Source organism: Tenebrio molitor, chromosome 7, assembly GCF_963966145.1.
Source record: "Tenebrio molitor chromosome 7, icTenMoli1.1, whole genome shotgun sequence".
NCBI classification, from domain to species: domain Eukaryota; kingdom Metazoa; phylum Arthropoda; class Insecta; order Coleoptera; family Tenebrionidae; genus Tenebrio; species Tenebrio molitor.
The window spans coordinates 534,392-558,604 of NC_091052.1; the positions used below are offsets into that span (position 1 = coordinate 534,392).

General features: G+C 38.6%; 1 protein-coding gene across 4 annotated transcripts in view; it reads left to right on the top strand.

The window, feature by feature from the left end:
- Kdm3 (Lysine demethylase 3) overlaps positions 1-24,213 on the top strand; it is a 93,099-nt gene that overhangs the window by 30,242 nt on the left and 38,644 nt on the right. For 3 of the 4 annotated variants that reach the window (XM_069054194.1, XM_069054195.1, XM_069054196.1), the window contains 4 exons: positions 3,098-3,301; positions 8,576-8,660; positions 10,983-11,074; positions 20,801-20,933. In XM_069054194.1, coding sequence (XP_068910295.1) covers positions 3,098-3,301; positions 8,576-8,660; positions 10,983-11,074; positions 20,801-20,933 — 514 coding nt within the window. Of the gene's footprint in view, positions 1-3,097; positions 3,302-8,575; positions 8,661-10,982; positions 11,075-19,261; positions 19,273-20,800; positions 20,934-24,213 lie in introns of those variants that run through there. The other variant, XM_069054197.1, reaches the window with a different exon arrangement.

A 24,213-nucleotide genomic window follows, 5' to 3' on the forward strand; every position in this document is an offset into this window, starting at 1 on the left:
CATCGCAACAGCTAACCATTATCCTGTTGTTGAGCGTCTTTCTTGATTGTTAAGGAAAAGCTGTCTATACCGATGCCAATTAACCATCCAGGTACATACACTTCAATCCCGATAATTACGGGGCAGGGAAAGAGGTCAAATCGCATCGAGTGCAGTTCAAAACCAATTCGAGTTCAACTGTGAATTTTTACGCCGCCCCTGCTCATGATTTCTCCAACACATACGAAGCGCAATTTGTAACCGGAGACGTGGCGTGAAAGCTGGGGACGTGGGTCTTTTGTTCGTGACTCACAATTAATCAATTCCTATTGTTTGTTTGTCTACCTACATCATCAAAAATGATCTCCATTTGATGCCTTACGTCAAATCTATTCCGGTTTCAGATATAAAAAGATGCGTTTTTCTACACCTGTTTCGGAGATGATGTAAATTACGAAACTGTTGCGTGAACGTGTGATGGATGGGTTCGATTCTAAATGACTGGATTCGGTTGGTTCTTCCTCATTGCAAAAATGTGAGGGGATAAGGCCAGATCAGAAAGAATGTCCATTACGTGGGAACTGATGCAAAAAGAGCAAACAGCTGACGATCGTTGGAGAATCACGAAAAATTCCGACCGGCTCCGGTCGATAATAATTTATCGTCAGACCTGGTCGGCAATAAAAAAAATCGACTGAAACGTGCTTCCTGCGATTACCTCGTTATATACTACACGCTTCTTCCGGGTATTTGATATAATCATAAGTCCGGAGTGTTATTTCATTCCACATATTTGACCTTGAAGGTATTTGCATTGTGCTCACTGCCACACAAATACAATAAGTACTTTCTATAGGTATTTCGCTTTGACTACACCCACTTTATTTTTTTTTTCGTGGAAATTTTTCCATCGAATACTGTTTGTTTACAGTTGCACAAACGGTTTTAGAATAATCTGAACAAAGTCGGATTTGGAAATTCAACTTACCAGAATAGGTATTTCCCAGTTTGTTGGTGAAAATTCTTGACCAACATTAATTTATTTGATAAAAAAAATATTGAATGTACCTCTGAAGCCACGCGAAAATGGTCGTTCTCGTTAAAAATTTGTTCAAGATTCAGTTCGTGTGTTATTTGCTCTTGTTGTGAAGGTTACATTTTTTCTGGAAGGGTTCTCGGAACTGCCAAGAGTCGCCGGGAAATCGTGGTCGGGGTTCCGCCGCAATAAAATAGCAGGAGAACACGCAACGTGCGTATTAAGGTCGGAAAGGTAAACAACCAATAAATTCTTTTTTTTTTATCGTCGGTCCCACCCCGGTCGATACCGTCCTGATTTCGATCTGTGTACAACCTCCAATTTGCGTTTAAGCGCGTACTTATTTTACATGAATAAAACATGTTGTTGGAGTGTCATCGCGTTCCACGTTTTCCGGTTGCACTTTCACTCCACCGGAATTTGCACAAATAAATAACGAATTTATTCTGTCTACAGAGTTTATTCCCCGTCAACTTTGGTATGCTAATGCGATTCGGAAAAGTTTTAAACGGTAAAATGAAGTTTTCTCGTTACAACTTGCTCAACTTGTTTACTGCAGAGTTTCTCATAAATTTTGTTTGGTGAGCGGTTAAGCGTACACACAGGTCGCGGAAGCGTCGTCCACATTAAAAGGTTACTCTTTCATCTCTCTCACGAACTTTGCCAATATTGAAACCAAGTAGATCTGCCGAGTTAGCTAAGGACCAAACGAGATTAAATGCTGTACCCAATGCAAGTGGAGCGGATGCTCCACACTGACATTATCTCTGCGGTGTTGAATGGAGGAAAATCACTTCTAACGACTATCTTGGACGCTACATGACGTCTACAACTCCAGATCTGATGATTGATTTATTTTGGAGCGTGAGTGTTATTAGTTACTCGACTCAGCTTCAGGTTTACGAAGAAGCTCCGCCTACATGTTCAAGCTCCATCACCTCGGACATCACCGAGTAACCCTGAACATTAATGGCATATGCATAATGCGTGTTATTATTGATTAATCCTGCCAGTCTCGTCGCCCACATTGTTTATGTACCACTTGAATAAAACCGGTTTCTTCACCGCATACTAGAACAACAATGCACCCATTATAATTACACCTACAAGAACGTAGGCGCTTACTTAATCACATCATGACCAAAAAGAAATTAGACGCTTCCTTCTCGAATGACATCGCTCCCTAATTTTTTCCAAGCAATTAACATCCACTCAAAGTACGAGTGCACCTTCCGGTTGTGTCACACTCGAAATTCTTGTGGTCTAACAGAGAAACAACATTTGGAGCCGTAGTTACCGTACCGCAACGCATGAACCGTTTTTCACTCCCGAAGGCGGTGGCACATTCGCAGAAAAACTGCAGGCGCGACTGTTGGAGTAGGCGTCCACGACTGACCGTAACCGCAGGTCTTGTCGTATTTTCTCACGTTATTATCGATCCATCCTTTCGGATTAATTATTGAGGGGATTAACGACATCCTGATGACTCAGTTTACGTATTCACGTATTCACACGTTTGGCCGTTGTAAATCGTTATGGCCGCCTGTGGGTCGTGTCCTGCAACTTGGCGAACCTGTTCTCGTCAATAGTGGTTTTTTAAATCCTGATGCGGTTGCAGGCTACGATTTCTTGCTGAATTCGAGCTTTCTTGGTCGAGTCCTACAACTGGTTTTTATTTCGCACGCAAGGTTTTTTTTTCTTCTTTTTATTAATTTAATGGAAGCCACTAGACGCCGCCGCAATTCTATACAAATTGATTTATTTATGAGGCAAATTAAAATTGTCTTAGCAACTCTGCCCGATCGCCGTGGCAAGAAAGAAACCTGCTGTCAAAATGCCAACCCGTCCTAAACAAATATTATTCGTTTGAAAACACTTGCTGTTGGGATAATACCGTATGGTACAGAAAATTTGACATGCCAGCGTGACTCCAGGCTGTCGTGATTGAATTTTACTCGATGCTGACATCTACAACTGCTCCACAATAATGATGTCAATGTAACAGCCTCGATATTATATTTATGTAGAATTTTGCTTTTTAACGATTGAAAATGTGATTTTTATTATACCAATTTGTTTCAGGAGTGGGATTCAAGTTTGCCAGGTGTGAGGGAATATCCAGAATTAAAAGCAGCAGTCAGACGATGGGCTGAGCAGCAAGATGGCCAGCGTATTCTTTTAACCACGCCCAGCGTCTTGGTGGGCTACAGGGTGGAAGTTTACAGGGCCGAGGGCACGACCCAATGGTATACGGCAGTGATAATTGGATACAACGAAGCTACTAGGGTGAGTTGTAACTGTTAATTTAATGATAAACAGGCATAATTGTATAGGAAGTTGCACGAGAAATCTCTATTATACAGTTAGAATGTCGAGCCAAAGCAAAATAAGAGAAAGTCCCTGCTAATAGGGCAGAATAAGGCGGAAGCCGGTGCTAACGGTAGTTACGGTTTTAGGTAAAAATGATCGCACCAAATATCATTCATTCCACCTTGGTAATAAAAGATAGGGGAAAAAGTTATCGCCCGGTAGATAATTTCAGGAGTCTACTAATGGGATATAACAAAGGTGAGCGGAATTTTTCGCCGATATGTTTCGAAAGCAAATACACCGAAAACACGCGACGCGATAAGACAGATAACCTCAGTTCGGATCAAATCACGACTAACTGATATTAAAGCTCGGAAAAATTTCCAGGAAACTTGGAACGTCTTGCTTTTTTCCGGTAAGAATGCGGCCGGAGATTCGCTCGGCGCCGTCATGAAATAACTCCAATAACAGTTATGCACATTCTCTTTTTTACCGTCTCTCTCTCCGCCGACGAATGTGCATCATTACCGACGGCGCAACTTTGACCCCGGCAATTTATCTGCTTTCGCACAGTGTTGGGCGGCGGATTCCGCATACGTTGACTCCGTAGACATGCCAACCATTTGCATAATCGCAACTGAGGTTAATTCGAGCGCGCTCGTTTAACTCAACAATGTGGCGGCGGAACGGGGGCCCCAGATTTTCATGCACGCTTCATTAGACAGGGCAACGCTCATTTCAAACTGAACCGTTTCAACACTTAGCGATGGTCAAAATAGACTCCTCACGTCGTATTTCCTCACGATAAATCACGCGCTTAACATCGATTAGTGTGACCTAGGCTTTATAACCATTTATACCCTCTTAGACGACGCCGTCGCCGACGTGATCTGCTCCACATACACTTTTTTTTTCAAAACGGGAAATTATTTCCTGTTGAGTATTCTTTCTTGTCACTTCTTGCAGCTTCATTATATGTACCTCTCCTTAATGCATTTAAAAATTATTTTTTGCAGGGAGTAGAAACAGCACAAAAATCTCAAATTTTAAGAATAAAAAAATTTCGATAAATTTAATGGAAGTACTTAGTACTCTTTGAGATCCACGCCTCAATAACACAAAATCCTTAATAAACAAAGTTAAATTTTCCGAAAATTTTGTGTTTTACGTGACTTTGCGTAAATGGAAAACGAAGAACCCCTCGAAATAATTAAGGCCGCTTCTTCGGCGGTTCTGAATCGCTTGCCGAACAAATCAGGAAAGGTGTACGATGCCGCTTACAACTGATTACGAGAGTGTGGTGTGTGGAAAAAAAGCACGCATTTCTACCGAGAATGTTTTGCTGGCGTATTTTCCCGAAAAATCCAAAAATTATAAATTCTCTGCGTTATGGGCGCAATACTCCATTTAAATTGTTTTATTAATTATAGTGAAGATAAAACTGTTCCACATTCATAAATATAGTTTTGAAAATAAATAATAATAATTGTTGGGTTTTATTTGTATGAAAACTCCCGAGGGAGAAAATGTTCTACTTCTGTCACGACCTTGACATCCGAGAAGTTGATTTCTACTTCCGATCGTGAAAAATAGCTATTTATGTAACCAGTTAGGAAATGCGTTATTTTGTGTAACGAGTGGAATATTTGCGGGATGAGCGCAGCGAGATCCCGCAAAATCACAGGAGTTACACAAAATTGCATTTCCTAACGTGTTACATACAAGATTTTTTCTAATTTTGACAAAAAAAAGTTTCTGCAAACGTTAAACGAAGTAATGAATTTCATTAATAATAAATTATTATTGTGTTAAAATATCAAGTAGGTAAGTAGGCACGGTTATTTTGCTTAAAAACAAAAAATATGGCAGTCTCAACTGGTGATACAATAAATTTTTCCTAACCAGTTAGGAAAGATTTTACTTTTCGTAACCAGTTACGAAAAGTGTGACGTTTCCAAACGTCAATTAATTTTGAAAAGTGTCACTTTATATGTCAAAATTAGAAAAAATAATATACATACTTATGGAGAGAATGCTCATTTTTCCCTCGGTGCTTTGTATAAACTGCACCTCAAAAAAAATTATGGATTTCCCTCCCTCAATATTATAATATGTATATCTTGCGTTCATTTAAATTTATCCTCATTTATCCTTAGGCATTGAAGACTCGATTGTGAACGCACTATACGGATAAAGGATCAGCTGTTTAAATCTACGCTTTTACACGAGTGGTGCGTTCTCAATCGACTCTCCAACGCCAACTTTGAGGATAAATTTAAATGAACACACGATACTATTATACATACCTATTTAAATTTTCGTAACTACGCACATACTTCGTATAGTCGTATCTATACATATGACACAAACTCAAATCATCATCGACAACTTATATCACAGAGTTCAAGTTCTTTTTGCTCTTTAATTTTGAGGTGTTACGTCGCTTCTCTGCTTATAGTATTGTAGGTGCGTACATACATATTATTTATAAACTTGACACTTTTTTATTTTCTTTCTTTATATTTTTGGCACCATGCCTACTTTGTGATTGTCACCATTAGGTGGCTTTATGCTCCATCCTGTTTTTCCAATCATCTTATCTTAATCAAACAAAATTCTTGCGATTTCCGTAAAAAATCATCAAAGAAACAAGGCTACAAAAAGTGTTATCGTTATTAGTCATTTGTATAGGGATTAAAAATGAAATGTGTCAAAATCAGCGATATTGAGAAATTGTAAATAGTGATAAATATTAAAGATAAAGAGACATTTGAGATGGCAAAGAGTCAACAAGTCTTTATTTCTTTCCTAAAATAATATGTAGGTCATATTATGTGTATTTTATAAAATTGTAGGAGTGACAAAGCGATAAAATTGAATTCGACGACGTGGCAATTTCGTTTCCTGGATGTGCTGTCGAATTTGTATGTAACTTGTTTTATGATTAATTAATTGAAGGAGTCGATGTTCTGGTCGATGAAACCCGCGGCGCCGTTGTCTCACATAAATTATAATGAAATATTTGTGCGAAAGGAAACTCAAACAGACGGAAGAATTAAATTCTTATCCATCTCTCGCTCAGTGGGTCCACAACAGGATCGTTACAAATTCTCTGAATTCTTTTACTTCTGCCAACTTTTCAACCGCAATGATTCAGCATAAACAAATCAAAAACATGATTCCGAACTATTAAAATGATTCACGTTTTTGTGCGTGTCTGGGTTTAATTAAATTTTTTCAACACTCTTGTGTTGTGTCTGCGAATTTACCACTGACATTCATTATTTTATTGCTTGGACCATAAAATCTGTTGTATGGTAGATTTGCATGATCCATGTAGGGCGCGTTTTATAGATACACTTGGTAGTTTATTGCCGTCGTTACGGCCCTGCATTGCATACACCATAATCGTCCTATCCATGTTGTATTGGGATGTAGGTATCTCGGCGTAATTAAAACTGGGCAGTATCTTGTTGGTAGGGGTCAAGAGATGTCGTTTTGCGCCGCTGCAATGCCAGTTTCTTGACTTTCGATTGATGATTTATCTTGTTGTTTCGTTTCACGTAAACATTGTGTTTTCTCGATTGTCGTTTGTTGTTGTATTTCGCAAGAGCAGTCGAATTCTCAGAACGGGAGCGTTTATAACTAGCCTTGTTATCACTATCAATGTCACACTTTGGTTAGTAATCGGACGTTTAAATACGACGCGAAAACAAACAGGTGTGGAACGTTCGTTTTTGCGGCAAAGATTACGTGTACGAGTAAAGGAAATAAATTAAATTATATCCGGAGTTGCAAGTTGAAAACTCCGCGTATTCATTAGGAAAGTTTAGAGCTCGAGTTGGAGGAAAAGTTTGTTTTGAAGGAAATCCAACGGAAAGTTATCCAACTTGGTTTAATGGAGATAGTTGAGGAGGCAGACAGACACGTGCGTGTACAAGACGACAGACTCCATTTTCCTGTGTAAACTTTGCGCAAAGAGCAGTTGTTGGATTCGCTCAAGTTCCACTTGTGCAACTTTACGGGCATCTGCTGCAACTTTCACGACGGTGCTCAAGAGCGGATGAAACTTGATCGGAAAGTTGGCGATCGATAGGTGCTAAAAACCGCAACGCTATTACTTATTACACAGTGTTAAATTCCGGCGAATTATTTATGTCCTTTGAGTAGTCTCCTGGATTTTCGAAATTCAGTTTGCAAACTATCTTGGCATCGTTCCACGGCTAATATTTAGATTTGCATAGAATTTTATATAAATCAAGCCGAGTTATATTTGTGGATTGGGTCGGGTATAAATAATGTTTTATTTATAGACTAATGTTTTTGTAAACATTAAATTTTCCGTTGCCTGTTCCTATGAACGAGTGGGATTTTTTTCGCCGACTGGCATAATCGCCATGATGATGTTTTTATAATGTTTTCATTTACATAAATTATTATAATATCAGATTTCTAATTTGTTCTAATTTAATATAATACCATGCATCTAGTTTAACAGCTTGAAAATATAATATTCGTATTTTGGACCTGAGTAGGAGCTAGTGAAAGTGCAGCGCACTCTCGACGCCCTTATTGATATGTTGTCCACGACCTGCAAAATCTCGTTTATGGCAGGTGTTGCCTGGAAAACTTCTTCTCGCTCGTAACCTTGTCCACAAATCGTGATAACCGGTTTATCAAACTGGTGTGCGTATTTTGCCCACATTTAGCTGTTTATCGTAATTTATGCAGTAAAAGTGATTTAATTGGATTGTAAAATAAACCAAAAATCATTAACAAACCATTTAGATAATTTGCGGAATCTCGTCTCTTTCCACATTAATGAAAGCTTGCTCCACGAATTTTTGCTTTTAAAATCACATAAAAACAGTGACGTTGCCGTCCTCACGTTTGTTTTATTAAATTATCGTGTTCCACAAGACGGAAAGTACAACGACGAAATAATATTGATTTTTATTACTAAATAATAAAATAAATAAGTAATACATAATATTTTCTGCTGGCGCTGATAACGAAACCGTGTCAAGAGTTCCCGTAAATTATCCTGCGCACGGTTGATCAGTGATCACTGATCACACTACTGACGTCTGATAAGAGTTATCAGATTTAACAGTAAATATAAAAAGAAAGAAAATAAAGAGCGAAAAAAAAAACTCTTCTCCAGCAACTAATGTCATTACTTAGCGATCGTTCAAATCGACATACAGCCTTGCTGCTTCAGGAACTTACTCGAAAAGTTTTTTTTTTCAGGACCTGATCCTAACGGACGACACCGTACTGGAAGAGCACAATGAAGATCCAGCCTTGGTGCAGATGCGGCTGATCGGCGACGGCGGTGAGTCTCTTTGTTTGTGGTCAATTTTAAATCGTGGTCGTGCAAATTCACAGTGCAATGCCCTAGTTTCGAGCGTGGAGAAGCACCATCACGCAACGCTGAATAATAAAACGTCTTCCTTGGATGTATATGTATAAGAAGTTATCTCTGTCTTTCTCGTGTCGGATGACGCCACATTGTTTCGACCGACTGAATTACGATATGAATAATTCATGACAGACATAAAATGTAGGTATTTATTCATATGGAGTGCGACGTCCTGCTTCAGGCAATCAGGTCGGAGCTTATTTATGCGTCTTCGCCGAAGCCGGTAGTGAACAGTGCACCATCTGATTATCTCCAGATAGCAAAAATCTCGTCGACACCCACATTCATAACGGACAGACACTAATTGTCTGTCGGCGGCTCTAATTTTAAACGATGTTAATTCCTATCAAAGAACGATTCTCCAAATAATTATATGCCAGTAGTTTTTTTTTTTAGAATGACATAAAAATCAGATTTGAAAAAATGACGAGGAAATTCGGACCAGTGGGACAAAGCGACGAGCGAAGTGCGCTCCACATTACATAATTATTTTTTAATAAAGTTGCGAAAACATTTGGACACCAGTCAACCCAATTGATGTATGCAAATATGTATATCTACAATAATAAAACTTGTTTGGCTGTGAACGGTTTATTTTTAAATTGCACGTTAATATCGGTAGATAACATCAGTATTTATAGCGGCGTTAATCTGGCCAACTTCAAAAATAAACGGTTACGTGTCAGGGAACTTTTTCCTTAATGTGCTGGCAACACGGCCAGATATTTTAAGTTAAGATTTCTTCATCGTGATCTATCATTGTGTTTGATTTTTGGTCAAACTGTGAAGAGACGTTCCTTTTTTTTTGTTAGAAAAAAAATCAAAAATATTCTCGCTCTGGTTTAGTACGAATGCGTAGGTATACTTCTGTAAATAAACTGGAACCGTTGATGTGCAAACAGTAACGAGAAAAAGAAAACTGCTGAAGGCTATTTTTCAACGAATCTATTACAAAGTCGTTGCACCAAGGTGTTTCTAGCAGGTGTCTTATCTCCCGGAACTTCGCAAACATGTTGTGTGTAAATGTAACCGTAATTACAGGAGGTGATAAGAGGAATGTTTGTTTAATTATTCATTATTTGTGTTCGGACTTGATGCAAATATCAATATTTACACTTGACGAAATTCTTGGCAACAACTTTGTGGAACCGCATCATTTCCTAGAAGTATCGGTGCTTAAAAAATATTTTCACTTAGAAGAGGTATTTTTCTCAACTATAAATGATGTTTCATTTTTGTTTATCAAGTAATATGCGCACGGCAATTTAACTGTACGTTATATTCGGTATGTTTTTCCATTTTTTAATTCAAGAGATAAGTACATATATGTATTGTGTTTTCAGAGATTACAAATGATATATACGAGTATATTACAGAAAGGTCGTTTAATGACACACACTCGTTCAGACAAACTACTTACCAACATGAGATAAAATGAATCAGTTTATCTTAGTAGATGCCAATTTCTGGGCGCACTCAATGGCTTATCTATTGAAGAGCTCTGAATTATGTACTTTCAAAAATAATATAAAACCTGACAAGTCACATGTCGTACGGGTCACAGTAATATCTCGTGTTTGTTTCAAATTATCGTTAGGCTGTTTTATAAGTTTAGTACGAAAAAATTCTAAAAACCTTTTGAAGTGTGTCTTCAGGTTTGAGGTTATTAATACTGAGGAAAATTTATTGTAGCAGCAGTAATTCTTGTGTGAAACACTTTGAGCGTTGAGCGAAATTCCATTATGGGTACAGAGAAGCTCTGACTTTTGGTCCATGTCATGTCTGCGGTGCTCTAGGGAGGGAAAAGTCCGCTTTGCGACTCGTAAAGTAATTAATAATAAATTTGCTGCCCCGAAACCTTTGAGAACTTCTCCAATATTATTTTTTTCGTAATTCTCTTTGAACCAGTATTCGATCGAAAAGTTTGACACCATTAAAATGAGTTTGCCAAGTGTAAACTTTTCCCCCGGAACTTTTTATTAACTTCGGTAACGATAAAGTATGTGCCTTGTCCTTCCTTTCTATTGATTTTCGTCGGAAATCCTACAGAAGTCTCCTTTGCTTGAACGTTGTTATTTTAATCGTTGTTTGTTGTGTACGCGGCGCGCAATTTTTCTCTTTGATTCGATCTCGTTGAAGAGGATTTATTATATAGCCGCCACCGGGTCTATTGTAGAAGAAACGTCCGGGGGTTCTTTCTTGATCTAATTGGTTATTTTGTGTGTTTGTTTGCAGTGGTGGAGTCGATCATGCGCGGGGAGAACGTGGGCATCACCCCCCGGAGGTCACGATCAGCCGTGCTACAGACACAGCATCAGCAGCAGCCGGTGAGTATATGAACACAGTCATCCCCCACCCCCACACACCACCTACCGCATAAACGTAAACAAGCCCCTGGCAGGAATAACGATGAAAACGGTTTTTGTTTCGACTCGAACCCATGAACAATAAAATTGTTATTTGACTATTGTTGCAGTATAAAAGATACACCAGAATCGTACCAGATCCTGGAAAATAACCGCGGGAATACTTTTGTTTCCTGTGGCTTCCCAACAGGGGTTTCGTATTTCAATTACTTATGCCATCAACAGTTTCCCTGCACGCTCTCATATTTTCAAATGTGCAACTATAGCCCATTTTAAATACAATTCACACGAGTAATTATTCTGTTTTGTGTTCACAATACAGTATCTTTTTATTTTATTTTCATTAGTGTGTGTTTTTACAACAATTATTGCCATTATCTGTGATTAATATTGTTAAGTCCACCAATTCTAAGATGTTGTGAATTCCACACCTTGAAACTTTCAAGGTCACCTTTTATGTTCTGGTTTTATTAATGAAAAACTCGAATTGTATATTTTGTTGTGTAATTTTTCTGGGAAAATTACTCCTCACGGTCGACTCTACTGAAATTTATTATTGATGGATGATAAATCAATTTATATTAATCTTACATTTTTTATTAATTGAATAACTGCAGTTTTTCCCAAGATTAAAGATTTTAATATTATTTACGACGCTGTAAATTTTTGAAACAATGGAATACCTCGTAATTGCTTTCGACTTATAGATAAGTGTAATCATGAATGTATTACTTGTCGGTCGTTTACATCTACAAAAAATTCAAAAGTGAAATGTCTGTGTGAATTTAAAAATATTTATTAAATAATTTAATTAACACACAAAGAGAAAGAGAAGCGGAATTAAAGGACCAAATTAAAAATAATTTATCCAGTGATTAGTGTTTGTTGAGAGTGAAAAAATAAACTTACTAAGTTCGGCATAAGTGGTTCTTTACGTTTGTGGTATGTTTTCGTGTTCTTTATATGTATGTGTTTTGAAATTACATACATACTAACACAGATAGTTAAATTTAATCTCAAGTGCACTTCAAGCAAGGACACTAAATTGTTACGTTACTGGTTATAGTTCCATAATTGATGTACCGAGTGAGACAAATTATGTCACAACAAAGTGAAACAATTTTTGGTATACTTTGTAAAAGAGATTGCTCGACTGGGCAGAAAATGACGAATTAATAGGTTTCTTATTGATTTTTTAGGACTATCGAACTTCCTTTATTAAGGGAAAGTAATCAATAATTTAATGGTTATTAAACGTTAAAACGATCAGTGATTTATGAATATTGTTTTGAACGAGCACTTCCAGGAAAATTATGTGTCTGAATTCTGAAATATTTATGATTCACCGGCTCGGTCTTGTCCAAAAATCCATATATTGATCAGACGAGCTTACCACTTATACTCGTAACATTATCTATGAAAGATTTTTGAACCTGTGTCGTAAATGAGTCAACCTGACTTCATATAATCAATGAATGATGAATAAATGCTGTCCAATAATTTAAAAGCCTTACTAGTAGGCAGCAGGACAGAAGGTTATTTAGTCAATATGGTATATTTATTAAGCATAAATATTATCATTTTTATTTCATCAGTTTCATTGATCCTTTTTGTTGTTTATTGACAAAAAAGAAGTTTTTGTACATTCTCTAATAAATGAAAACATTTTATAATTAAGATCAGTAATGGCTAACGTGATATAAGTTCAGTTTTAAAATACTTAAGAAGCAAGGAATGTTTATTTTCATTAGTGTTAATGATAAGAGGAACTGCTTTAACGGTACTCAATTCCAATTTATTTTCGATTTTTAATGAAACCAGTCTCATTTATTTAATAAAATACGACCAGACTGTGAAAAATTAACATCATGTTAACGTGTTTATCCAGTGACACTAGTTTAATCTTGTAGATTATGGAACGACAGCTGTGTTGTGACGTCATCGGGTTGTTGCGAAAATTCATGTTGTCGAAATTATTCCGTTTGTCTGATTGTTTTTTGAAACTGGAATTGCCCTTTTAAGGTCAAACGACGGATTAATTATGCAGACTCCTACACATTTTCCAAATAAGCTTGTGCGATCCGTGTCCGAGTAGGAAATTTATCGGGCTAACTGTATTTCAAACAACCACAAAATCCAAATTAATATTAATGAATGCTAAGTGGACGGCATTTATTTTGGCAAAATGCCATAAATAATTTATGACAGACGTCGAACCATCGGTCGGACAATTTCGCCCTGAATATTTACGTCGGTTAATTTTAATAATGGCAGCAGAGCCATCGGTGTGGGCCAAGGCCGTGGCACAGGTAAACACCAAACACCCCAAAAGGCACGAGTTAACAGGTAGTAAAAACCACCCTTGGATCCATCCCCGTCTTATTCAAACAGGTGTAACGGTCTGGCCGGACAAAGAAAGAGAGGTCGTCAACCGCAAACGAAATTTTGGGTGATGAAGCGCTGAAGAAATAGGGGAGCGCCGGCGAATGACTAATATAATAAGACACATGTCTTAAAACGAAACAACTTTCTCGTCATTGCTATGCTAATGTAACACAGGAAACGCGAACGAATGCGTTTAATATTAAAAGATACTTTCCATAATTTACCGTAATTTCACACTGCGGGCTAGATTACACGCCATTTCGTAATGCAAGGTTAACGAGAGGTGCCAGCGAAAAAATACAACACTAGCACCACGTTCAGGAATGGCTTAACCTCGATCAGTGTCGTGTCGTGAAATGTCGCTTGTTTTGCGTTTTTCAGACGTTCGCGGTTTCAAATTTAATCAGGCCAATATCGTGGCACCATTGGGATTCTCGTAAACTCCCCACTTGGCAGACGGTTATTCCCAACGAAAATTATTACCCCGGCACCGAGCGCCGGTTACAGTAAATGGGTGTTTATACGTCCCGCAAGAAATTAATTAAAGCGGGTCCGATGTCAGGGGGTGGCTTCAATAACAGCCTATGAGAGCAACTGCGATTTTTTTAATTAGAGGATACGGAGTGGTGCATTTTTATTAATGTCTCTAGATCTTGGTCACACTTGCCTGCAAGAGATATTACATTACATGAAGACACTTTAGTCAAATTAACTGTCGCATAACTAGTCTAATAAAGAGCAATTCAGTTTTAATTTTTATTAAATTCTTTTAAAATTAATATTGATACCTGCGACTGGTACCGTTACCAGAAAAATGTTGAAGACAACGAAAAAGTTCTTGAGCTGGAAGGTAGCAAACAGTTTTACACTAGCCAGCTGCCTGCTCAAGACCTTTCATTAGTGCACTAGTAGTAGTGTAACATTCAAGACAACCGAATAAACCCCAAAGCAGTGCTGTTAACTTGACGAGTTTAAAAACAGATTTATTCACGTTTTATGAGCAGTTTGGTCGGTTGCTGAAGAGAACGACTGTCACTTAAGTGGTAGTGTGTCAGGACCCTATTGACAAAAGTGCATTTAACAAGTACAGAAACAATAGGAACACCTGCTCCCTTAGAATCATCTCTATTTTACAATGGAAACAATTTTGGTCCAAATTGTCATTTCATATTTGTATTATTGTCGGGTCGTTTTTATAAAACGATGTTAAATTAAAAAAAAAAACTGTCATTTATTAACGATGATCTTTACTCGTAGATTAATTTTTCAATCGTATGAGTCATTGTTTTTAGATCAATTTTATTTACAACCAAATTACACCTCAATTAAAAATTATGATTCGATAATTCGATAAAACCTGCCACCATTGTCAAAACTGGATAAGATTGAACTGTGATTACATATTGCATTATTTTTTAGCATTTTATTTTTCAAACAATTTTTTGCACATATTGGTTTTTAGATTTTTAACTGAAAATAAGACGTTTTGGATTTTAATTATTTTTGTTTGAATAAAAATATAAACGGAATTACACATACCGCATGTTCGGATTGGTTCATCTCTGGAGTTTTTAAAACATATTAAATTTTGAAACTTTAGTATGCGATTCGACCCACAGAAGGACATGTAATTTAGTATAGTTTTTATGTCATTTGACATAAGAAATAAACACGCTGACACGTATATGTTATTTTATTTCTAAACACAATAATCTGAAGGATATGATCTACCTGTCTTTAATTCTCTAGGTGTAATTATAGCTCTTTTAATATAGTACAAAGAAATGCACAACCTTTTAAATGAAAAACTTGTTTTTTTTGGACACCTTTAGACTTAGTTCAAACTTAATTTTCAACTTTGCATTTTGTATTCAAGGTGACACAAATGTTAACAAATACAGTAATTATAAAAACATTTTAGTTTTTATGGAGTTGCTAATGTGATTTCGGACTCGTTGGAGGCAATGACTTCAGATAAAGTTAAAATATGCGAGACAGATTCTCATGTAATTAATTAATCTATGTAGTACATGACCTTGAGCACCGCACCGCTTTAAAATTATTGTTAACGATTTAGCGGTTAACAATCTGTTTAATTGCAGCAAAACAAATTACTCTGAATGTACGAACCGGTTTTAATTATTTCTTGTTCAGTGAATTTTCCTCATCCACCTATAAAGCTCCTCCTCATTGCGTTACAATTCACTAGGTACTCGGTAACAGAAAGAACAATGGGGGCATTAAACGTTCGTCGAATTCGTTGTAATACTAAGACCCATGATGGATACACGTACAGGATTCCATGGGATTCATATAACAATATTACCATCATCATGGTCTCTGTTTTTCTCCGGGTGTTACATAATCCACATCTTGCGGTGAGGAGTGTCGGAACGAGTGCGTGGTGGTATGGCTGTGTCATTTTGATAGACGTTTGTGAGTTGTTAAATGATGCAAAATGGCTGACCTCGCCGTCCTATTTATGGTTCATCAGGCGGGTTCACGGTACCGCACTGCGCACGAGGCTTAAAATAGTCGGTCTTGTGTGTATTTTGTTTGCTAAAATAAAGAGGCCGCGCGGCCTTACTTTTGCAAAACGCGGATGCACATAAGGGGAGTCGGTCCAAATGGACGACGATCAAGGCGAACGTGATTACAAAGATTTTTTGTTTCAACTGTCAGTGTTGAGCGTATTTGTTCCAAAGGAACTTCTGGAAAAATAAAATTCAAGTTTTTATTCGTACAAGTTAAATTCAAAAGTGGCCATCAATAATTTAACTTGGCGTGTTTGAGCTATCGATTATACGGTAAATACAAAAGAATTCCAGTTCAAAACAACGCGATGGTTTTTAAAAGAGGAGCATTTCATTAACTATTGAAGCAATTCATAATAAAACGACAAAAACCGAATCTAATTGTAAGAGAAATAAGTGATCATAAACGAGTTTATTATTTAGTGGTTTTTGGTAACGCAGTTGTGACGTAAGCAGAATTCGTGAGGGTACAGATATGCTTTATTTATTAATTTAATTAGTTGGAAAACAAACGGATGTTTTGGGAGAACATAACTTGATTTAGTAATGAGTCTTAGACCCTACGTTATTAAGGTGCGTTGATAGAAACGTAAATTGGTCGTAACGTACGGTAACCCTTACTTGACGTGAATCTGGAAAACATCTAAAACAACATTATGTGCTAATTTGTAAACAATGTTGCGGTTATTGTGATTTATGCAAACAAAACGTTGCTTGTACATTCCAATAAACCGGGGTGTTGTTTTAGTTACGTTTAACATGTGTAAATAAACCTTAAATATATTTGTACAGTATTAATTTTTCACCGGAATTTTGTGTTAATTTTGAATACATACATACATTCAACGGTTTTTTTGACGTTGTCACAAGCGCGTATACATATGTATCGGGTGTTTTTTTTAAATTTCACCTCGTAGTAGGCGTTGCAGACTCGATTGTGAACACACGTAAGATTTTAAACAGCTGATCGGTGATCCGTAACCTGTATAGTGCGTTCACAATCGACTCATCAACGTCTACTATGAGGTGAAATTTAAAATAACACCCGGTATACATTTTTGTACCCTTTCGAGCCTACTTGCTGCAGTATATCGTAAATTTTATTTTGAACCCTATAAAATTGTTGCGCTACGCAATTGCCTAATGAGGGTGAACGCTACCTATGGTATCTGTATTAATTGCCTGCTATTCGTTTGGTGTACCTAATTGGATCACATTACACAAAATCGTAATACCTGTATTTACATTTGTATAGTAGGGCAAAATGTTGGTAGATATTTGCTCAGATCAAACACATTTTCTGTTGAACAAAGGTCGTGTAGGTCGGTTATTTTGATTTCGTGACTGTAATTAGTGAATCGTTTCAAATAATTTTGTTGTTATTTAAAAACTGGGTCAAATCTGTCAACAAACCTAACAGATGATATAACCGTCAATTTGATGGCGTTTAAGTAAGCTAGACGCTCCAGTTACGTCAGATATAAAATACACACACTATTGTAAGAATCCTTTACGACCACTTTTCGACACGACAGAAATATTTTAAAAAGCATTTCCGAACCCATTCTTTTTATCGAATCGTTCCATTCGATTTCCAAAGATCTTACGAAAACAGTTTTTACTTATTATACCATCACGTAAAATGTTTTGGTTTTGCTCATTTCCTAGGTTAACAATTTACACATGTTTTTCATAGTGGGTCTAAAAATAACTATATATTTAGAATATTTTAGCGAAATGTTTATTATAAAGATTAGTTTTATGTTTAGACGATTCTCGTATACTCGTAATGTACTTACACTCATTTGTTAAAAAGACTTTAACCTGGATCTGTTGTATTAAACAAAAAATTGTTGGACTTAAAAAAAATAATATGTAGGTATACATATTACATATTTTTTAAATCGTCCAATCGAAAACGTTTGATTATGTTGTTTGTCAAAACAACTACACTTGACACTTTATGAATATGAACGATTTATCAATATAATTTACATGGTGTAAAGATTAAATTTCAGTGTCACACATCAACATTGAGATGTATCGTTTTATATTTTATTTATTGAAATTTCACGATTTTGACTGTATGTATCTCCGTTTACTATTGATAAATAAATAAATATACCACATATACAACATGCAGACTTGAACTTAATGTAGTACAAAAGAAAAGAAAATTATGAACAGGCTTGAAAGAAATAAACCTAAAAAATTACATTAACAAGTTCACCAAGAAAAAAGAATAAATCATCGCCTGTTAATGATGGGTCAAACCAATTTTGCGAAATGAATAAAATCGATAAGTCCATCAGTTTCTCATTATTATTAATTAATGTAATCGTAATTGTGCCATTCATCTGTTAAGACTAAGTAAAATTTTGCGTGGTCATTTATATGGGATGTATTGTTCAAGTTGATGATTACATTTTCCTTCCGTGTACTGCAATATGGGTGTCGTCGCGGACGTTCTGGTTGGTGGTTTGGAATTTTTTGTCGGGGACGAGTTTCGTTCGTTAGAGAAGAAAGAGAACATCCACAGCGGCAACGATCTAAAAGCTTTCCCGAAAGGTCGCAAAACAAACTCCTCGGGCTCGGGAGCGATATAAGAAAAAAAGTCAAAACTAGTTTGGCGATTCGTTGTGGCGCCCAGAGACGCGTTATTGAATCCATTTCACACGGTGATTTATCAATAAATACGGATCTGGTTTTTGGGTCACGTCTGCGGGAATTTGGGGAATTACCGGCCACTTAACGTCGAATCGGGCGCGCATTGTCTGCTCTTCACAGACGCACCCTTTCTCGGAGACAAAGACGCGAACCCTCGAAATCAATAGGTGGGTCCCCGGTCCGGCCGTTTCCGCATCCTGTTTCCGGCGTCCTCAATCCTGACACGGTGTCACCGATCCTCCGGGCTCCGTCGATAAATACCTAAACCGGCACAGAGAGGATCACCGGTTTCGACTTTTTTCACTGGAATTGCAGTCGATGGCGGAGCGCCGAGCGACTGCGCCCGAGTTGCTGCCCTGCCCAGCCGACTGCACTCCGCCCCAGACGCTCCGGTCGCACTACACTCAGCGGAGCTCTGTGAACACGTCGTTCTTTGTTTCGCGCCCGATATTCCAAGAGAAGACCGCAGTGCTTTCATCGCTATCAGTGTTCTGGTGCTCTGTGTGATCGGCGCCCCGCAGGGGTCCAGTGCTGTGATGTTCTGTGCGACCGTCCCTCGGACGCGATCGTGCTGTAAGTAGGAGCCGCAGTCTCGCACCCCCCCGCCCTCAATTACACGGCAATCAACACACGAATCCGGAAAATGTGTAAACTGGCTGATAACTCCGGCGATCGATAACCGGAGGGGCGACCGCCGTGTTTACGAAAGCTTCAGCGGAGGCGGCGGCGATCAAACGCAGGTGGCCGACGTCTCTCTCTTCTGTAATCGGGTTTCTCGCGATTTCGCCCCCGATGGCGAAAGTCGCGCCGGATTAATTAAACGTTACGGGTGCGCGCTCGCGATTTTCATCCACGTGACGTATGTCCGGATTTTTCCGGGCCTGTCGTAAATCTCGGTGAAAATGGGAGCCGCATTCTCCATTCGAGACGTAACCGGTTTGCCCACCGTTGAGATTAATGGAGCGTGAGTCGTTACTTCCATAAAGGAGAATTGAATAAATTAAGCGCAGACGACGGCTTAAAATTGTAAATTAGCATCGGCTCCGGTCGCTCGCATACATACGCTCCCTCTCTCGCATTAAATTGTTTTTGTTTGATCGCGAAATTACAGAGGCAAGGCCGGATTTAGGCGAGCCGAAGGGGCACCTGCCCCAGCCGACGAATTAATTAATAACGTTATCACGGAACCGCATTTTTCCCAGGATTAACCGCTTCCATACAATCAGACCTGCGTCCTTTTTCCGGATAAACGCGCGTTTTTAAACCATCACGGATTATGCTAATTTGGGACGACTTTTTCGACCGTGTTTTATTGCTGACCTTCCTTTGACCCAGTCTGCGGCCAGATCAATGTTCAATTCCATTTTTTTTTTCGCTCCTGTTTTATTCAAATTACCAATACCTCATCAATATATTCTACCGGCACTTGGTGGTATAAAACAGTATTAGGTACATTCATTTCACCCCAACACAAACAAAATACTTGGGACTTCCACCAATTACAATTCATATTTCATTTTATCCACCACTACTTTTGCAACGACCTTTACTGCAAGTTGCAGTTGCGCCAGCGTGCATCTGCGGCGATCAACGCTCATAGATGAAGGCTGCATGCCCATAAAAATTACGTGATTGTTTTACATAACAGAAATTTCACCTTGCGGATTACTTGGCCTTTTTTGCATAAATCTGAAAAACCAGTTTTCGTCGTTGTTTGTAAAACGAATTTATAATTCGCTCCTTTCGAAATCTGGGTTCGGTAGAACAGCCTCTGGGTAGTTTTGTTATGAAATTTCGACATCAGCCGACAGCGGAAGTCCGTCGCAAAGGGTTTTCGTACCCTTGTTCCTTGATGTTATCGCCGCAGGGTGACTCGTTAATTACCACTGAAATCATCAAAATTGAACGAAGTTGGATGACCCTGTAGAAACTAAAGTTTAAATCGGCGAAAGCAGAAATGTTCGCCTGATAATTAACGAAGCCATCCGAAAAAACTTTTGAAAGGGCCTTGGAATCGAGCAACCTATCTCCCGAAGCGCACATAACTCTAATTGATTGTCACCCGACCGTGAGACTAATTAAGTTAATTATTGCCATCCAGAGCCGTGTTGTCCGAGGATTATCAGTGACCTCCACTTCGGCGACAAGTGTCAACGGCAGGAAGCAGCGATCTGGAAAGCCTGCTTTGGAAGTTGCCGCCAACGGAGGAACATCGCCGGAACCACTCGATAAAGGTGAGTTCACAGTTAGTATTAAAATTTTGTGATCGTGCTGCACCGCGCTACCATCGTGATTGATGACTTCCTGACCCACGCCACAGTTATTGTCTGGAGTTCTTTTGACCCTGAGACTGGGGTCAGGCGAGATGTTAACTTGCTCACTTCGATCGCGCAATTAAAGACAAAATGGCCGACGTTCATTCGTGTTCAGTGAAGCGTGTGCTGTTGTTCCCACAACTCTTCCTATTCATTTTTTTAATGGACGTTTAGGAGTATTTTTAGGGATCCCCTTTTGAAAAATAAAGAATCTGGGTGGAGGATCTAGGGCCAGATGCTCGCGCAGCGGGAGGTTGCTAGGGATCGAAGTGCTTGTTGAAAATATATGGCCTCTTTTATTACATTTTAGAACGGTTGTCTGTCCTCGTCTCCGAGGAACGGTCGGCGCCTACACGCGGCCAACTCCTGCAAAAAAGGGACCTCCATTACGTTGTTTTAACCCCACGAACGAAAAACACACTTGTGTTCATGTTGAACGATTGAAAAATTGTTAGGACCAAATTGACTTACATCACGCCTAAAAAACAACGCACGCAAAACTCTTCGCGGTAAATGATAAACCAAAGAAACCAACCGCAAGTCCAGCGACGTATTTTTTCCACCCTGTTGGTAGCGTAAATTCATGACAAAATTGAAGAGTTTCGACTATGGTCAACATGACAAGGTGTATGGCAGGTTTAGTAAAATATACAATGCTTTAAACTGATGTAGTTCCCTTATTGGACTTGTACCGCCCAATTGTCGGAAGTCTTACACAACGCCAATAGCCGGGTTTCACCTATTTAATGTTTTGACAGTGTCGCTTTTGTAACTTTGCGTGTAGGGGTATTACTAATAAAGTTGTGTATTACTTTTTTGGTTGAAAAAAGACGTTTGTTTACGATTGATGAAAAAATGATCGTCGATAAATTGACATGTGGCGGTTTGCGAATCACCGACATGTGGTACGTGTTCGGCACACAAAGCCCTTGGAAGTGAACGACAGGAAAAAAGTAGAACCGCTAATAAAACGGCGCATTTGCCGTGATGGATGCGGACGTAGCGATCCATAATCTCCGTGATGGATGTGGTAATTGTGTGGCATCGGTTTTACGGCTTCAATGACAGCCAAGGTCAAGACACTTGGGAACAGTCACAGCACGCCATGTGCCCGCCACCGGGGACATTTTCTTATTCGTTCTGAACAACAACGCAGAGAGAGCCGTGCGTGACGTGCACTTGTCTGCCGGTCGTTTGTTTGGCTTCCGGCCAAAGCCGACGACGATCCTCAAACATCAAACTGTACGATTTATGCGTTAACTACCGGAATTTCCTTTGACTTTACAAGCCAGACCCTGCCAACTTTGTGTTTATTTATAATGCAATAGGATTAAGGAGAGAGAAGGAAAAAAATTACTCAACGCCCACAAGCCGGGATAATTAAAACGCTATAAATAATAAATAGGTTTCTGTGGAACCGACCGGAAGCCAGATGGATTTTTCGCGCCCAACAAACGTGCGCGCCTGCGGAACAGACCACATTCTTTTTGTATTTCATGTTACGAACTTGAGATCCTAGAATGACATGATTCACGGTATCACGTCTGGGTTTAAATTCAAGGTTGCCGTAACATCTATTGCTCTATAGATAGACGTTAAAATTATGCCAGAAGGCAGGATATGCAAAACTTTCAAGATTTAAGATCACTTTCAAATGTGATTATTAAATATGTATCTAGGTATTATCTTCAGCAAATCACACAACGTATCCTTGGATGTCTTCAACGGAATAAATGAAAATTATTTTTTTTGTTTATTTTATACCTACACACCCACCAAGTAAAAATTGTCAACCTACGCGGTTGCGTTTCAAACAACCATAGCAATCATACATGCATGTAAAATTCTTCATTCAATAATAATTGTATGTTTCATAAAACAAATTAATCAGATATGATTAGAGCTTAGAATTATTAGCGATTAATTTTTACTGACACATCAATAAATGGCGTAAATTTGACAACAAAAACAAGTTTATGCAGTTGCTACAGATTAATACCCAAAAGATTAGAAGCAAACTAAGCGGTACCAAGAAATGTGTCTTTGGATAGTAAAAGAAGAATGCGTCGAGTGCATGGTGCTGTTTCACGGTTCAGGTTTATGGAGATCATTCTTCTTTTTTTACATTCGGAAAAAAGTAACCGGCGGTTGGTTCGACGATTTGCGGCATCCCCTTTCGAGTTGGCTGTTTTATCTCATCCTCGTGGCACTAACGGCCTGTCGTAGTTTTTCTTTTTCTTTCTTTTTTTTATCTTCGTAACGCACGCTGAATGATAATTAGATCGATCGTTGGGCAAGGGGGCGTAGCGGGGTACCATGCCGTCGTTGCAACAATAATAATGGTCTCGGAGCGGCATACAATAGCAAGTGCCATTAACGTAACCGTGACTATGCGATCCTCAACAAAGGAGCAACAACCACGGACCTGATTGTCCCGGGGCTATCGGGATGGGCACCTCCACGTCCGACTACATCACGATCTTACCATTACCAGACCGACTATTCCGGCAGTCAAGGTTGGACGCCACGAGAGATCCATATCTCTTGATCCCCTATCCCCGAACCCACCTGAATTATACGAGGCTCCACCAATTTTCCGACAGAACGAGATCTAAACAGATTTTTTGTCGGTCGTGTTACCTGAGGAAGTAGAAATGTAAAAAGGTTCGAGCCATCTCGATTCGGCCTGGATCTTTGTACAGATATCCACCGTTCTATTCATCATCGTTGACTCAGGAGCAGATAAAATCTCACCACGGTAAGATCACATTCGTTTCGAATATTCCTCGATGCATCTCATCGTCATCGATCAAGGATCACTAAAAGATGTTTCCCTTTTTCTTCTATTTTACTATTTCACTTGTCTCTCCATGGAGGATGGATCGTGCAAATATGTATCTTCTACTAGAATAGAATTTCACCGAAAAATAAATGAAACACTGCTCGGTGTTGGCACTGTATTTTATCGTACACAACAACATACTGTCCAATCAAATACAAGTGCATTCTTTGAACAGGTTTACCGTTGCTTGGCTTGCCTGTTACGAAATATTGTATTTTTCTATGTACACTCGATCGATCACGCAACGCAACGGGGCCGTCTGCTGTTCGCAGATTTGAAATGAATAAAATTCTGCAGTTGCCGCATCTGTACCTGTCGTCGTTTATGGCTGAATTCCTCCGGATTCTCTCCGCTCGA